This window comes from Pseudophryne corroboree, chromosome 2, assembly GCF_028390025.1.
Source record: "Pseudophryne corroboree isolate aPseCor3 chromosome 2, aPseCor3.hap2, whole genome shotgun sequence".
Taxonomy (NCBI): domain Eukaryota; kingdom Metazoa; phylum Chordata; class Amphibia; order Anura; family Myobatrachidae; genus Pseudophryne; species Pseudophryne corroboree.
The window spans coordinates 571,391,092-571,409,082 of record NC_086445.1 but is presented as its reverse complement, the minus strand read 5'-3'; the positions used below and the strand labels follow the sequence as shown (position 1 = coordinate 571,409,082).

The following is a 17,991-nucleotide window of genomic DNA, read 5'->3' as shown; positions in this document are numbered from 1 at the left end:
GGTACTTTGATGGACGTACAGCGCTGACGGAGCGGCTGGGCCAGGCGGACGGAGCGGCTGGGGCGGGCGGACGGAGCGGCTGGGGCGGGCGGGCTGTATCAGCGGCGGGTGCGGGCGGCGTTATAACACGGACCCCACACAGCGGGGCGGCAGCGCGCGCTGACCGCCCCGTTTCCCCCCCAGCATACCTTGTCTCCTGTACGGAGGGCTGCGACGGGGCTTCTTCCTGTAAGCTCCGTCCAGCTCTTGCAGCAGGCAGTGAGCTGCGTGTGGCTGTGAGGGTGCTCTTTGTGAGGACCGACACGCCATGCGCTGCTTCGTGCAGCGGCACTATCCCGGACCCATGTTTTTAGTAGAAACTGGGAAGGGATGTGTTTAAGTAGTAATAAAAAAGGTAAAAATTAAAAACAAAATCAAAAAATATTCAAAGAAAAGTGTGGATCCCCACACAAGCATCTGTTAGTGCATGAGCACAGAAAAAACACTGAGGTACTCTGGGATATGGAGGGGTGGAGAGTTCTAAATTTAAATATTCAGTGCCCTGTTTCCTGCGGAAGCCGTCCATATCCCAAGAGTACTCCAGTGACCCCTAGTGGATGAAAAAGAAACATCAATACCAAGTCCAGTACATTGCTGCCGCAGCATCAGGACTGCTTTAGCACTATTTGTCTGGTTTATATATACTTGTACTTTGTGTTCTTTTCAAGGAAGGGTAACTATGCTTAACTACCAATTTAATATGAATATGTAATAATACATCAACTATTTAGACATATATACAATCTTGGAATCTGTGTTTAAGCCATACTGTATGACATTTGGAGCAATATAAAACGGGTGGTCTTCAGTATACCGACTGTCGGGATCCCGGCACACAGTATACCGGCGCCGGAATCCCGACAGCCGGCATACCGACACTGTTTCTCCCTTGTGGGGGTCCACGACCCCCTGGAGGGAGAATAAAATAGCGTGGCGCGCGTAGCGCGCCACCGTGCCCGCAGCGTGGCGAGTGCAGCGAGCCCGCAAGGGGCTCATTTGTGCTCGCCACGCTGTCGGAATGCCGGCGGTCGGGCTCCCGGCGCCGGTATGCTGGTCGCCGGGAGCCCGGCCGCCGGCATACCATACTACACCCTATAAAACAGATGGAAAGGTGGTAACCTGTTACAAACAGTCTTAAATGTATTTATTTTAAATGTACTACACAATTTATGTAACTGAAGCCGACAAAACAGAAGAATAAGAACATGTTTTAATTCTATAAATCAGCAGTACAACCATGTACTTGTCACTTTAACAAGCTTGAATATTACAAACCAGTTTATATCCCATGCCAAGATTAGCTTTGTGTTTCAAGTCTGCAGGACAAGAAAGGATGAATAGTTTTCTAACAATGTTCATGTGTCAAATCAATAAGTAATCACACTGACATACCATGTTGTCAGGTCACTAATGGTTCCGCTGTTTTGATTAAATTTGCTTATTGGTACCAGAGCAGATTTGGGTAATCTTAGCTTCCAGATGGGTCCTGAGATACACGCAGGTAAGAAGTGACCACAGGCTCCGTCTTGCATGAGAGGGTAGGTCTCTAGAAACACAATGTGATGCGCTGCCCATGCTTTCCTTTGTTTTTACAATGACATAACAAAAAGCTACTGGGAGTGTAGGAGACAGGCTGGTTCAGTTACATTAATAAGAAAAACTGGCATGACTGCTTAAACAATTGGGTAATAATTTATAATATTATATAGGTTTCAATTCAAGAAGGCTAATTTATTAGCCATAAATAGTATATCACCTCTGCAGCAATCTGTAGGGAAAACATATACCGGTGGGAATACATTTCTTGCACTCTAAGTGATGGAAAATTTCACATTGAACTGTAATAGAAAAACAAATGAGAAAATGGCATTTTGTAAAAATTAAGTGAGTTGGTCCAAGACTTTCTGGTAAAACCTTAAACTGAAAGACAACCTTCCATGAGTATGTGGACTACAAATGATGCCTTCAGTCAAGCTGCAACATGGTCAGTATAGTCACAAGTCCCTCGGTCACTCCTCTCCTGCAGGTAAGTTGTCCTCAATCCTTCGGATAAACTTCATTCGGATTTCTGTTACACTGTCGCCCTTCAGTGTGTCCTGAGCAAATTTCACATCAACAGCCATCTGTACCTGTGAGAAAAAGTGCATATATGTAGTTAATCTGGGATCACATAGAATGCACCACCAAAACGTAGAGGGCACTACGTTATATATAATATTTTACACACACACACACATACACACACTATTATGACCACCTCCTACATTTGACATTGGCAGCATGTGGTCCATGAAGAATTATATCACGTGTCGTGTGCTGGCTTGGTGGGTAAAAGGGGCAATTTATCAGAGTTGCAAAAAGAGAGTATTATTGGCTTTCAGGCCAAGGGTGGCAGTATTTCTGAGGCAGCGCAGTTTGCAAACTGTTCGTGTGCAACTGTGGTGAAGGTGCATCGTGACTGGACAAATAGCACCATTGCAAATAATCAACGTGAACACTGCAGAGCACCACATGCCATTGATCTGAGAGAAGAACGGCTATTAGCTGGTGGTTAAAATGTGACTCGACCGTGTATATTACATATACATAAGTCAAGACATACATATCTAGATAACACCTTGTACAAATCGCATACATTAAACACATTTTTTTAGCATATGGACATGCTGTTTTATGCTCAAATGTTATATTTTATGACGGTATTCAATTAATTTTAATTAGGAGGGCTTTGGTTAGGCTGTGCGGGGAGGTTAGGATTAGGCTGCGGGAAGGAGGGGGGGCACTAAGGGGTGTTTAGGCACTAAGTGTTTAGGCACTAAGGGGTCTATTTACTAAGCCTTGGATGGAGATAAAGTCTGTGGAGATAAAGTACCAGCCAATCAGCTCCTAACTGCCATCTCACAGGCTGTGTTTGAAAAATGACAGGAGCTGGTTGGCTGGTACTTTATCTCCAGCGACTTTATCTCCATCCAAGGGTTAGTAAATAGACCCCTAAGTCGGGAAGTGTTAGACACTATCGGGGGAGGTTAATGTTAGGCTGCGAGAAGGAAGGGTTAAACTAGGAGGTGGGGAGCGGGGTTAGCATACTTAGCTTGCCCCTGTTAAAGATCAGGATGCCGCTGTCAGTGTTGTGACCGCCGGCATCCCGTCCATTGGTCTCACATACGTTTTTAATATATCTCAATACAGGAAACTTTTGGCCTAAGGTGCCTGATAAAATAGCGGAGACACTTGGTAAAATGCTTTAGCACTCCTACTTTCCAATAATGTATGGTTTATGGGCTATAATAAATGGCCGTAATATACATTTTGTATTTTTTTTGCGTTACAAAACATGAAAACTGCCAAGCTCACCTGTAAATGTCTGTAGGGTCAGATCAGAGTATCTACACTGACAAAACCCATACCTCCAACTGCCCTGCTTTGTTTGGAGACAGTCAGGCTTCTCTGGGTCTATCAAGTCGTCCTACCAATGGTGGGAAGAGGGGCACACACCGCTGTTCTGCACAGCACAGTGCGAGCAGCCCAGTATTTCCAGGAGTAATGGGCAAGGACCCAGAGTGATGAAACAGGGGTACGTCACGAGACCACACCTATCCTGTGAGGTCATGCCCCTTCAGTGTGTGTGGCGTTTCAAATGTTGAGAGGCATGAAAATCTATGACAGTAGCAGGCAGTATTCCTAGAGTTTACTATCCCATAGCAATTCTAAAGCACGTGTGTACCTAAGGTGGGGTGGTATTCATGTGACCGCCGGTCAGCTGACCGACAGTCACATGACCTCCTCCACCAGCCCGACGGGTCACTATCCCGATGGTCGGCATGCCGACCAACAGGGACTATTTCCACTCGTGGGTGTCCACGACACCCATAGAGTGGGAATAGAACCCGTGGCGACCGCAGCGTGGCGAGCGCAGCGTGGCGAGCGCAGCGAGCCCGCAAGGGGCTTGCTGCACTCGCCCCTCCCTGCCGGGATCCCGGCGTCGGTACGCTGCCGGGATCCCGGCGTCGGTAAGCTGACCGGCGGTCAGGAGACCGCCGGTCAGCCGTACTACACCCCCTAAGGTGTATATATGTCACTGGCCTAAGAGGTAACTGTCTAGAACCCCCTTCTGGTTCGGCAGCAGCTGAATGCATAAAGAACAGCACCTATAACAGAGGCCGTGGCACTTACCATTTCTAGTGCTCCTCTGAGTACTCCACACAGGAGATTGGAGTAGATGAGGGTGGAGTGGTTGTCCGGCAGTTCAACAAAATCTACAAGAGGATTGTTTTCCAGGATAAGGGAGAACTCATCCCCTGCTGGACTCCAATTTGTGATTGTGGGTGTGATTCCCAGGTACATTTTAAACGCCACCTGATTCAACACATGAAAAAGATAGTATACAATATATAATTGACTTAAAACTAAAAGACAAGCAAAAGAATCGTAATCATGAGGAACAGTAAATACAATTATGTTCTGTGTGATAAGAAATATATATTTTTTTTTACATTTTAGATGTTTTGTAGATGTTATTAATTGGTATTGCTATTAAGTGTTTTATCTTAATAAATAAAATATTCCTTGCATATACAGGTTGAGTATCCCTTTTCCAAAATGCTTGGGACCAGAGGTATTTTGGATATCGGATTTTTCCGGATTTTTGAATAATTGCATACCATAATGAGATACCATGGTGATGGGACCTAAGTCTAAGCACAGAATGCATTTATGTTTCATATACACCTTATACACACAACCTGAAGGCAATTTTAGCCAATATTTTTTTATAACTTTGTGCATTAAACAAAGTGTGTGTACATTCACACAATTCATTTATGTTTCATATTACACCCTATACACACAGCCTGAAGGTCATTTAATACAATATTTTTAATAACTTTGTGTACTAAACAAAGTTTGTGTACATTGAGTCATCAAAAAACAAAGGTTTCACTATCTCACTCAAAAAAGTCCGTATTTTGGAATATTCCGTATTTTGGAATATTTGGATATGGGATACTCAACCAGTATTAAATATACGCACGACCATGAGTTTTATTCAGTTTATAGGAAAGAAAAAATAAGATTTTACTCACCGGTAAATCTATTTCTCGTAGTCCGTAGTGGATGCTGGGAACTCCGAAAGGACCATGGGGAATAGCGGGCTCCGAAGGAGGCTGGGCACTCTAGAAAGATTTATGACTACCTGGTGTGCACTGGCTCCTCCCACTATGACCCTCCTCCAAGCCTCAGTTAGGACACTGTGCCCGGACGAGCTGACATAATAAGGAAGGATTTTGAATCCCGGGTAAGACTCATACCAGCCACACCGTACAACTCGTGATACTATATCCAGTTTGACAGTATGAAGACAACTGAGCCTCTCAACAGATGGCTCAACAATAACCCTTTAGTTAGCAATAACTATTTACAAGTATTGCAGACAATCCGCACTTGGGATGGGCGCCCAGCATCCACTACGGACTACGAGAAATAGATTTACCGGTGAGTAAAATCTTATTTTCTCTGACGTCCTAGTGGATGCTGGGAACTCCGAAAGGACCATGGGGATTATACCAAAGCTCCCAAATGGGCGGGAGAGTGCGGATGACTCTGCAGCACCGAATGAGAGAACTCAAGGTCCTCCTCAGCCAGGGTATCAAATTTGTAGAATTTTGCAAACGCGTTTGCCCCTGACCAAGTAACAGCTCGGCAAAGTTGTAAAGCCGAGACCCCTCGGGCAGCCGCCCAAGATGAGCCCACCTTCCCTGTGGAATGGGCTTTCACGGATTTAGGATGCGGCAGTCCAGCCGCAGAATGCGCCTGCTGAATCGTGTCACAGATCCAGCGAGCGATAGTCTGCTTAGAAGCAGGAGCACCCAGCCTGTTGGGTGCATACAGGATAAATAGCGAGTCAATTTTCCTGACTCTAGCCGTCCTGGAAACATAATTTTTCAAGGCCCTGACTACGTCCAGTAACTTGGAATCCTCCAAGTCCCTAGTAGCCGCAGGCACCACAATAGGTTGGTTCAAGTGAAACGCTGATACCACCTTAGGGAGAAACTGGGGACGAGTCCTCAATTCTGCCCTATCCATATGGAAAATCAGATAAGGACTTTTATATAACAAAGCCGCCAATTCTGATACACAGCTGGCCGAAGCCAAGGCCAATAACATGACCACTTTCCGCGTGAGGTATTTTAGATCCACGGTTTTTAGTGGTTCAAACCAATGTGATTTTAAGAAACTCAACACCACGTTGAGATCCCAAGGTGCCACTGGAGGCACAACCGGGGGCTGAATATGCAGCACTCCTTTTACAATGTCTGAACTTCAGGTACTGAAGCTAATTCTTTCTGGAAGAAAATCGACAGAGCCGAGATCTGTATCTTAATGGAGCCTAACTTTAGGCCCATAGACACTCCTGCTTGTAGGAAATGCAGAAATCGACCTAGTTGAAATTCCTCTGTTGGGGCCTTTTTTGGCCTCACACCAAGCAACATATTTCCGCCATATGCGGTGATAATGTTTTGCAGTTACATCTTTCCTGGCTTGAATCAGCGTAGGAATGACTTCCTCCGGAATGCCCTTTTCCTTTAGGATCCAGCGTTCAACCGCCATGCCATCAAAACGTAGCCGCGGTAAGTCTTGGAACAGACAGGGCCCCTGCTGCAGCAGGTCCTGTCTGAGCGGCAGAGGCCATGGGTCCTCTGATATAATTTCTTGAAGTTCTGGGTACCAGGCTCTTCTTGGCCAATCCGGAACCACGAGTATCGTTCTTACTCCTCGCCTTCTTATTATTCTCAGTACCTTTGGTATGAGAGGCAGAGGGGGGGAACACATAAACCGACTGGTACACCCACGGTGCTACCAGAGCGTCCACAGCTATCGCCTGAAGGTCCCTTGACCTGGCGCAATATCTTTTATAGCTTTTTGTTGAGGCGGGACGCCTTCATGTCCACCTGTGGCCTTTCCCAATGGTGTACAATCCTTTGGAAGACTTCTGGATGAAGTCCCCACTCTCTCGGGTGGAAGTCGTGTCTGCTGAGAAGATCTGCTTCCCAGTTGTCCACTCCGGGAATGAACACTGCTGACAGTGCTAACACATGATTTTCCGCCCATCGGAGAATCCTTGTGGCTTCTGCCATCGCCATCCTGCTTCTTGTGCCGCCCTGTTGGTTTACATGGGCGACTGCCGTGATGTTGTCTGATTGGATCAGGACCGGCTGGTTTTGAAGCAGAGGCCTTGCCTGACTCAGGGCATTGTAAATGGCCCTCAGTTCCAGAATATTTATGTAGGGAAGTCATCTGACTTGACCAAAGTCCCTGGAAGTTTCTTCCCTGTGTGACTGCCCCCCATCCTCAAAGGCTGGCATCCATGGTCACTAGGACCTAGTCCTGTATGTCGAACCTGCGGCCTTCTTGAAGATGGGCACTCTGCAGCCACTACAGTAGAGATACCCTGGTCCTTGGAGACAGGGTTATCAGCCGATGCATCTGAAGATGTGATCCGGACCACTTGTCTAACAGGTCCCCCTGAAAAGTTCTTGCATGGAACCTGCCGAATGGGATTGCTTCGTAGGAAGCTATCATTTTTCCCAGGACTCGCGTGCAATGATGCACCGATAACTGTTTTGGCTTCAGGAGGTCTCTGACTAGAGATGACAGCTCCTTGGCTTTCTCCTCCGGGAGAAACACTTATTTCTGGTCTGTGTCCAGAACCATCCCCAGGAACAGTAGACGTGTCGTAGGAACCAGCTGTGACTTTGGACTGTTTAGAATCCAACCGTGCTGTTGTAGCACTTTCCAAAATAGTGCTACCCCGACTAGCAACTGCTCCTTGGACCTCGCCCTTATAAGGAGATTGTCCAAGTACGGGATAATTAAAAACTCCCCTTTTTCGAAGGAGTATCATCATTCCGGCCATTACCTTGGTTTCACCCTCGGTGCCATGTACAGTCCAAACGGCAGAGTCTGGACTTGGTAATGGTAATCCTGTACCACAAATCTGAGGTACTCCTGGCGAGGATAGTAAATGGGGACATGCAGGTAAGCATCCTTGATGTCCCGGGATACCATGTAATCCCCCTCGTCCAGGCTTGCAATAACCGCCCTGAGCGATTCCATCTTGAACTTGAATTTTTTTATGTATGTGTTCAAGGATTTTAAATATAAAAAAGGGTCACACCGAACCATGCGGTTTCGGTACCCCAAACCGTGTGGAATAGTAACCCCGTCCTTGTTGAAGTAGGGGCACCTTAAGTATTACCTGCTGGGAATACAGCTTATTAATTGCCTCTAGCACAGCCTCCCTGCCTGAGGGAGTTGTCGGCAAGGCATATTTGAGGAAACGGCGGGGGGAAGACATCTCGAATTCCAGCTTGTACCCCTGAAATACTACTTGAATGAAACAGGGATCCACCTGTGAGCGAGCCCACTGATCGCTGAAATTTTTGAGACGGCCCCCCACCGTACCTGGCTACACCTGTGGAGCCCCCGCGTCATGCTGTGGACTCAGAGGAAGCGAGAGAAGAATTATGATTCTGGGAACAGGCTGACTGGTGCAGCTTTTTCCCTCTTCCCTTGTCTCTGTACAGAAAGGAAGCGCCTTTGACCCGCTTGCTTTTCTGAAGCCGAAAGGACTGTACCTGATAATACAGTGCTTTCTTAGTCTGTGAGGAAAACTGAGGTAAAAATATTTCTTCCCAGCTGTTGCTGCGGATACGAGGTCCCAGAGACCATCCCCAAATAATTCCTCACCCTTATAAGGCAGAATCTCTATGCGCCTTTTAAAGTCAGCATCACCTGTCCAGTGACAGGTCTCTAATACCCTCCTGACAGAATGGACATTACATTCATTTTGGATGCCAGCCGGCAAAATATCCCTCTGTGCATCCCTCATATATAAGACGACGTCTTTAATATGTTCTCATGTTAGCAAACTAGTATGTTTGACAGGGTCACCGACCACGCTGCAGCAGCACGCTCTGCAGGTTGCAGTCTAGTACCTGAGTGTGTAAATACAGACTTCAGGATAGCCTCCTGCTTTTTATCAACAGGTACCTTCAAAGTGGCCGTTCCTAAAACGGCAGTGCCACCTATTTTGACAACCGTGTGAGCGCCTTATCCACCCTAGGAGATATCTCCCAGCGTAACTTATCCTCTGGCGGGAAAAGGTACGCCATCAGTAACTTTTTAGAAATTACCAGTTTCTTATCAGGGGGAACCCACGCTTTTCACACACTTCATTCATTCAGCTGATGGGGGAACAAAACACTGCCTGCTTTTTCTCCCCAAACATAAAAACCCATTTTTAGAGGTTAATGTCAGAAATGTGTAACACATTTTTTATTGCCGGGATCAAGTCACGGATGTTCCTAGTGGATTGTGTATATGTCTCAACCTTGTCGACACTGGAGTCAGACTCCGTGTCGACATCTGTGTCTGCCATCTGAATGAGCGGGCGTTTTTGAGCCCCTGATGGCCTTTGAGACGCCTGGGCAGGCGCGGGCTGAGAAGCCGGCTGTCCCACAGCTGTTACGTCATCCACCCTTTTATGTAAGGAGTTGACACGGTCGGTTAATACCTTTCACCTAACCATCCACTCTGGTGTCGGCCCCACAGGGGGCGACATCACATTTATCGGCATCTGCTCCGTCACTATATAAGCCTCCTCCTCAAACATGTCGACACAGCCGTACCGACACACCGCACACACAGAGGAAATGCTCTGACTGAGGACAGGACCCCACAAAGCCCTTTGGGGAGACAGAGAGAGAGTATACCAGCACACACCAGAGCGCTATATAATGTGGGGATTAACACTATAACTGAGTGAATTTTCCCCCATAGCTGCTTGTATATACAATATTGCGCCTAAATTTAGTGCCCCCCCTCTCTTTTTAACCCTTTGAGCCTGAAAACTACAGGGGAGAGCCTGGGGAGCTTTCTTCCAGTTGCACTGTGAAGAGAAAATGGCGCCAGTGTGTCTGAGGGAGATAGCTCCGCCCCTTTTCCGCGGCCAATTCTCCCGCTTTTTTCTGGATTCTGGCAGGGGTATTTACCACATATATAGCCTCTGGGGCTATATATTGTGGTATTTTTGCCAGCCAAGGTGTTTTTATTGCTGCTCAGGGCGCCCCCCCCCAAGCGCCCTGCACCCTCAGTGACCGGAGTGTGAAGTGTGTATGAGGAGCAATGGCGCACAGCTGCAGTGCTGTGCGCTACCTTGGTGAAGACTGATGTCTTCTGCCGCCGCTTTTCCGGACCTCTTCTTGCTTCTGGCTCTGTAAGGGGGACGGCGGCGCGGCTCCGGGACCGAACACCAAGGCTGGGCCTGCGGTCGATCCCTCTGGAGCTAATGGTGTCCAGTAGCCTAAGAAGCCCAAGCTGGCTGCAAGCAGGCAGGTTCGCTTCTTCTCCCCTTAGTCCCTCGCTGCAGTGAGCCTGTTGCCAGCAGGTCTCACTGAAAATAAAAAAACTAATTCTATACTTTCTTTCTAGAGGCTCAGGAGAGCCCCTAGTGTGCATCCAACCTCGGCCGGGCACAAGATCTAACTGAGGCTTGGAGGAGGGTCATAGTGAGAGGAGCCAGTGCACACCAGGTAGTCATAAATCTTTCTAGAGTGCCCAGCCTCCTTCGGAGCCCGCTATTCCCCATGGTCCTTTCGGAGTTCCCAGCATCCACTAGGACGTCAGAGAAATTTATATTATTCTAATTTTATTTTTACCTACAACACACTAATTATAAACACTTGGGGTAGATGGATTTGAAATGCCAGCTGTAATATATTACAGTTGCGGTATTAAATACTTCAGTCAAAGCCACGATAATAGGCGCCATTGGCAAACTGCAGCATAGTAACGCTATGCCTTGGACAAAAGTCCTCATTTAAGCAAACACAAAGTAGGGGCACATAACTATAGATAGTCTGCACACTGCGAATTTGCTTTTATCCTATGTCAGAGCCATACATGGCCGCTTTTACCCGAGCAGGGCTATTTCAGATCACTTATCCTTCTGTTAATAATAATACCCCTTTCACATCTCCAATGCCGGATCCCACCTGGGAATTGGAAACAGGTCCTTCCCGGGTGGTATCCGGCATTGGTCCCTATCAGTAGGCTTCCCGACCCGATAATATGCCGGGTAGGTTGCCATAGCGGTGTGGGGCGGAGCAGACAGCGGGGGCGGAGCAGACAGCGGGAGATTAGATAATCTCCACGCCGCATCTCCATATATAGTGAACGGGTCTTAGCCACCAGGCAACCAGTTTACACTGCCACTGACCCGGTATTCAACCTGGGAATAACCCTTCTTATAACCCAGGTTGAATTACTGGGTCAGGTGACCCGGGAATTCTCCATGGCCCCTTTCACATTGCACAGTGACCCGTGTCGACCCAGCAATATAACAGGTCGATACCAGGTTATTTGTGCGATGTGAAAGGGGTATAATTAAATGTGTTAATGTTTAAATTAATTAATATTATTATTTTTATGTTTAATATGCAGTATGACACTAACCAAAACTATTCTACAGCAAACGTTATATAGATAATTTAGAAGCTGTGAAACACATAGTAATGCTGCCTGTGTATATTACATAGTTAGCTACTACTGACGCCACCAGTCTGGTACTGGAAACATGGATAAATGCCACACTGGAGGGGGAAGTAGAACATCGGAGAGCACTTGGGTATATCTCAGCTCTTCATGCTTGTTGATTTGTCAGCAGTTCTCCATAGAATCAATAACACACATTCTTCATTTATATTGAGAGCTACATACATATACATGTTATTTTGTCTGTATCCCGACAAGTGGTAGAAGTGGGGTAAACATCTAGGGGAAAGTCAATTGTGCCCAATAAATTTTCTGGCAGAAAATAGAAATAATAAAATGTGGAACAAGTGAAGCGCTGTGAATACTTTACGGATGCACTGTACATAACTAGAGTTATTTTCACTCTGTTGATTTGACTTACTTAGGGGCTGATTTATCACCATCTGCATCTGAGGATGCGGATGTGATATAATCACCCAAACTCACAATGCAATTATGGATGACATCACATGGATGTATCAATCGCATGCATGGGCAGAGCTTGCGAGAAATCTCTGTCCATGCGATGTCTCTCCGCAGCACTTTCGGGGTATAGTTCATAAAAAATACTTGTATTATGTGCTGCGCATGTGTCGCCGCCTGACATTGCCAATGCACCTCCGTTGGTATCCCCTACCCTCCGCAGCCCCCCCCCCTCCCGACCGCTGATCATACTCACCAGCGGTGATTGGTGCTTCGGTGTGCGCTGCCAGTCCTCAGGGGTCCCTGCTGCTGTGACCTCCGGTGCGGTAAAGTGAGCTGCCGCTTTGCAGCATCATTTTAGTGCACCGGAAGTTAAAGGAGCAGCAGGGAGCCACGATGACTGGCAGCCTGCACATGAGCACCAATCACCGGTCCCTGGGTAGGCAGGTACATTTTTGTTTTTTTAAAACACAATGATCAACTTATGTGTCCATCAGACACACATAGCTGATCACACTGACTGCTCCCCATACAGCTTTCTCTGCCTAGGGACAGAGAAAGCTGTGCAGAAGAACCGAATCTGTAGTGAGCTGAAGCTGGCGTAATTATCACAGGGTTCCCTGTGGTATTTTTTTCTCTTTCTTTTTTTCTCTTAGGAAGTTCGATCAGATCGCATTTCCCATTAGAGGTATGGGAAATGCGATCTTGCTTACTGAAAAGCAAAAAAAAAAAAAAAAGACCACAATTAAAAAAAATGTGTGAAGCAGTATTTCAGGAAAACTGCTCCAAAAGCCCTTTAATACATTCAGGTGATACTAAAATAATGTGAAAAGGGTGTGAACAAAAAAAAAAAAAAAAAAAAAAAAAAAAGTTAATAAATATGCCCCTTATACACTTTTTATACCACCTGAGGCGGGTCGCAGACACAGGTTCTTCCCAGCTGCAAACCCACCTCAGGGCATATTGCCAGGTTGGTGACATCATCGGTGATGCGACGGGGGGCGGAACTTAGAGATCACATGATCTCCAAGCGCTGTCCATCCACACAGAGTGGACCCGGCTTCCCGTTTACACAGCACAGCTAGCAGGATTGAACACGTGTTCAACCCTGCAAGCTACCAGAGTTCGAATACTGGCTTGACCCGGATTATATCAACTGGGCCTTTTTACACCGCACAGCAACAAGGATTATGCGCGCTCATGTACAATAACCCATGTTCAAAGCTGGCAATGTAAAAGGGGTATTAGAGTGATTCAGTTTACTATCAAGACTGTTATATTTTGGTAATGTTTAAACAATTCACAGAATGCAGATATGCGCACCCCGGGGTATTACGGGATAATTGTTCAAGTGTAGGTTTTGTGAAGAACGTTCAATATTCAGATGTTCAAATCCTTCCCTTTGAATCAGAACAGAGTTCCTCCTTTTTCCCTCAAAGAAACAGAAGTGAGGGAATATATAGTGAAGTACAGTTTTATTGTGGGTGTAAATAACATAAATAAATAATATACAATTCCACCAACTTGTAGTGGGGCAAATATGCGTACCAGAATATGTGGGGTCCCCAACAATGGTTACCCTATAGCATTTGTGAGGTGTTAAACAGATACCTCCCGGGATCTCAGCACTGTTACTCCTCTAGCCGTGGTAATCCTGGATACTCCCCCTCTTACTGGATCTGTCGCAGTCTGTCCCACAGCACCAACGCGTTTCTGCTCTCAAGGAGCCTTTCTCAAGGTGTGTGGTGGAATGAAAACTGGGAAAATTTATACCCAGTGCTGTGGTGTGATTGGCTCAGACTGGACCTTCCATTAAATATAGTTCCCTCAGTGGATTATCTCATCCTGACTATTTCGGTGGGTTTACTCTAGATACTTTATAGCCCCTTATGTGGTGAAGACTTAAATACATTTTAATAGTGAGTTTTAAAACTTAAAATTGATCAAAAACGCAGAGATTCGGCGTGCGTTCCACCTCGTGGAACGCACACCCTACTTCCGGTTCCGCCCGCCTTGCCTCGTAATACATGCCCGGCGCTGTGGTGACTACCGCGATGCATGCGTTCCATGTGCTGGAATGCATGACATTTCCGTTTCCGCCTACGACCCTGGTGGCAGAGATGTAAAAGTTCACTGTTCAAACTTCCGGTTACGGACATATTCCGCTGTGGAACGCAGTGATTAATATGCGTTCCAAGGTTTCCAAATATAGGAAGAACCCTTTAAATATCTCTGTGAAGTGGGCAAAAGAAAAAAAGGGAAGGATGAAGTTGGACAACTATATATACGCATCAAGTTAGATAGTGCAGGGTATTCTTCCTGCACATTTTAGAAATACCTTTTAAAAAAATACATTTTAAAAATATGTATATCTTCTTAAAAAATATCCTTCAAAAAATGCAGTTTAAAAATAAAAAATATAATAAATGGGACAGTACATTTTGGTAACAAGTAATACAGATAAAAATGGTGATCAATAAATACTCAATAAACAATCAATTGATAAATAATAATTAAAAAATGGAATTGATAATCATAAAAACCTTTTCAATTCAAAGTCCAGATTCAGTCCCTTAGGGGATAAAGTTCCCATATTGTAAATCCACCGCATTTCTGTTTGCGCGAGACTCTCTTCCAAATTTCCATTTCTCCAATGATTCTGCACCATTTTGATGCCTATTACTTTCTCTAAAGCATTACAGTTTTTATTATGGGCTGACTTAAAGTGATTTGAAACTGATTCGAAAACCACTCAATTTCAAATCACTTTAAGTCAGCCCATAATAAAAACTGTAATGCTTTAGAGAAAGTAATAGGCATCAAAATGGTGCAGAATCATTGGAGAAATGGAAATTTGGAAGAGAGTCTCGCGCAAACAGAAATGCGGTGGATTTACAATATGGGAACTTTATCCCCTAAGGGACTGAATCTGGACTTTGAATTGAAAAGGTTTTTATGATTATCAATTCCATTTTTTAATTATTATTTATCAATTGATTGTTTATTGAGTATTTATTGATCACCATTTTTATCTGTATTACTTGTTACCAAAATGTACTGTCCCATTTATTATATTTTTTATTTTTAAACTGCATTTTTTGAAGGATATTTTTTAAGAAGATATACATATTTTTAAAATGTATTTTTTTAAAAGGTATTTCTAAAATGTGCAGGAAGAATACCCTGCACTATCTAACTTGATGCGTATATATAGTTGTCCAACTTCATCCTTCCCTTTTTTTCTTTTGCCCACTTCACAGAGATATTTAAAGGGTTCTTCCTATATTTGGAAGCCTTGGAACGCATATTAATCACTGCGTTCCACAGCGGAATATGTCCGTAACCGGAGGTTTGAACAGTGAACTTTTACATCTCTGCCACCAGGGTCGTAGGCAGAAACGGAAATGTCATGCGTTCCAGCACATGGAACGCATGCATCGCGGTAGTCACCACAGCACCGGGCATGTATTACGAGGCAAGGCGGGCGGAACCGGAACTAGGGTGTGCGTTCCACGAGGTGGAACGCACGCCGAATCTCTGCGTTTTTGATCAATTTTAAGTTTTAAAACTCACTATTAAAATGTATTTAAGTCTTCACCACATAAGGGGCTATAAAGTATCTAGAGTAAATCCACCGAAATAGTCAGGATGAGATAATCCACTGAGGGAACTATATTTAATGGAAGGTCCAGTCTGAGCCAATCACACCACAGCACTGGGTATAAATTTTCCCAGTTTTCATTCCACCACACACCATGAGAAAGGCTCCTTGAGAGCAGAAACGCGTTGGTGCTGTGGGACAGACTGCGACAGATCCAGTAAGAGGGGGAGTACCCAGGATTACCACGGCTAGAGGAGTAACAGTGCTGAGATCCCAGGAGGTATCTGTTTAACACCTCACAAATGCTATAGGGTAACCATTGTTGGGGACCCCACATATTCTGGTACGCATATTTGCCCAACTACAAGTTGGTGGAATTGTATATTATTTATTTATTTATGTTATTTACACCCACAATAAAACTGTACTTCACTATATATTCCCTCACTTCTGTTTCTTTAAAGGAAAAAGGAGGAACTCTGTTCTGATTCAAAGGGAAGGATTTGAACATCTGAATATTGAACGTTCTTCACAAAACCTACGCTTGAACAATTATCCCGTAATACCCCGGGGTGCGCATATCTGCATTCTGTGAATTGTTTAAACGTTTCTTTGGAAGTGGGGGTGACCACTTCAGCGGAGTGTGCAGCACTGCTGTGTTGGAGCGCTGGTTTGAAAACGTTTTTCTAATAATTTGGTAATGATTTGCTGGTATAAATATAACAGGGATGTTGCCTGACCTACAGACGTAAAATAAAACTTCAATTAGGAGCAATAGATCAGTAGACGTATAACTATATTACTGTTCTAGGTCTAAATGCCATACCAAAACTAACAGCAACCATTAAGACAAAAGAGCCAATGTTCTATCATTCATTACCTTAGCTATGACATCGGCAGTTTCTCGAAAATCATGGCATCTCCCCACATTGGATCGAGCTAAGAAATCTTCAATCAGTCGGACACCTATGTTGTATCCCCTGAGGTAGACAGAGCAAGAGTGAAACCAGAGAACAGAAATGACACAGAAATGTTGCAAAAAAATGTATAAAGGATCTGTTCATCTTGTCTCAGAGCAGTTGTGTGATTTTAGTGGTGTATTAGGAGGACACCTCACCAGAAAATATAGTATTTGGATGGGCCCAAAAATACCCACAACCGTAAATTAAAGAGTTGTACTTTAATACCGACCTCCCCTTTAGACAGCACAGGTGTATCTTTTTGTGACACAAAAAGGGTCATTAGGTTAGGAAAATATCCAGCCATAAGGTAGAAATCATTTTGCACTCTGGTGGTAGGTCAAGGTTGACCAAGTTGAATTGTGCGGGCAGATTTAGAGCTGGGAGGGTGGTGCATTCAATTGCAACTCTAAATTACAGTGTGAAAATTGTTGCCCAAATTTAATGTGCTACATAGAAAATCAGGCAATATGTTTCCTGCACCCAAAACAAATTGTTTCTCCACCCCTTACATCGCAACATTGTTTGTCCAGCTGCAAATTGGCACCATTTAGCCCACTTGTCTCTTAACTTTAAATTACTTAGTCCAGTGGTTCCTAAACTTTTTTGAATCACGGCACCCTAGAGTATCAGAATTTTTTTCACGGTACCCCTAGGCCAAGTGTTTCTTATTGAGAAATTCAGAAAAAAATATTTAAATTAAGTAAATTATGTTTATATGTCATCCTTAGGTTCAACTGTGTGGTGAGGGACAGGATTCACTTCTATTTGTTCACATATTTTATGATTGGCAGCCACAAGCACTGGTGTTGCCTATTACACCGACCATAAATCACTTGAATTGGTCAGGATCACCAACCCGAGGCACCCCAGGGGCAGATGTATTAAGCCTGGAGAAGTGATAAAGCAGTGATAAGTGCAAGGTGATAACGCACCAGCCAATCAGCTCCAATATGTAAATTGACAGGAGCCGATTGGCTGGTACATTATCACCTTGCACGTATCACTGCTTTATCACTTCTCCAGGCTTAATACGTCTGCCCCACAGTTTGAGAACTACTGGTTAGTCCATAAAAGTAACCTAATTCTACGTTTTGGGTCTTAAACCACTACTGAACCAAAAGCTTATGGAAGTTGTATTTATTTTTACCTATCCACACTCATTTATAAAATGTCATCTCTACCTCAAAAATATGTGATGCATCCTCTACCATCGCACCTGTAAAATAATAATCTATGCTCTCATTCTTTATCATATAGCGTACTAGCTGTTACCTGTGGCTTCTTCCATATTGAAGTCACTTCTGTTGACTTTTTTTTTTATTTTTTATTTGAGACATCATAGGGATTGGGGAATCCCTAAAGCGTATGTATATTAAC

At 44.7% G+C, this 17,991-nt stretch overlaps 1 protein-coding gene across 3 annotated transcripts in view; it reads right to left on the bottom strand.

Moving 5' to 3' along the window:
• Window positions 1–1,231: 1,231 nt before the first annotated feature.
• The window catches only part of TRAPPC3 (trafficking protein particle complex subunit 3), a 110,221-nt gene continuing 93,461 nt past the window's right edge, over window positions 1,232–17,991 (bottom strand). For all 3 annotated transcript variants that reach the window (XM_063954409.1, XM_063954412.1, XM_063954411.1), the window contains 3 exons: window positions 16,533–16,632; window positions 4,213–4,395; window positions 1,232–2,168 (listed from right to left, as the gene is read on the bottom strand). In XM_063954409.1, coding sequence (XP_063810479.1) covers window positions 2,049–2,168; window positions 4,213–4,395; window positions 16,533–16,632 — 403 coding nt within the window. In that variant the 3' untranslated portion in view covers window positions 1,232–2,048. The remainder of the gene's footprint in view (window positions 2,169–4,212; window positions 4,396–16,532; window positions 16,633–17,991) is intronic.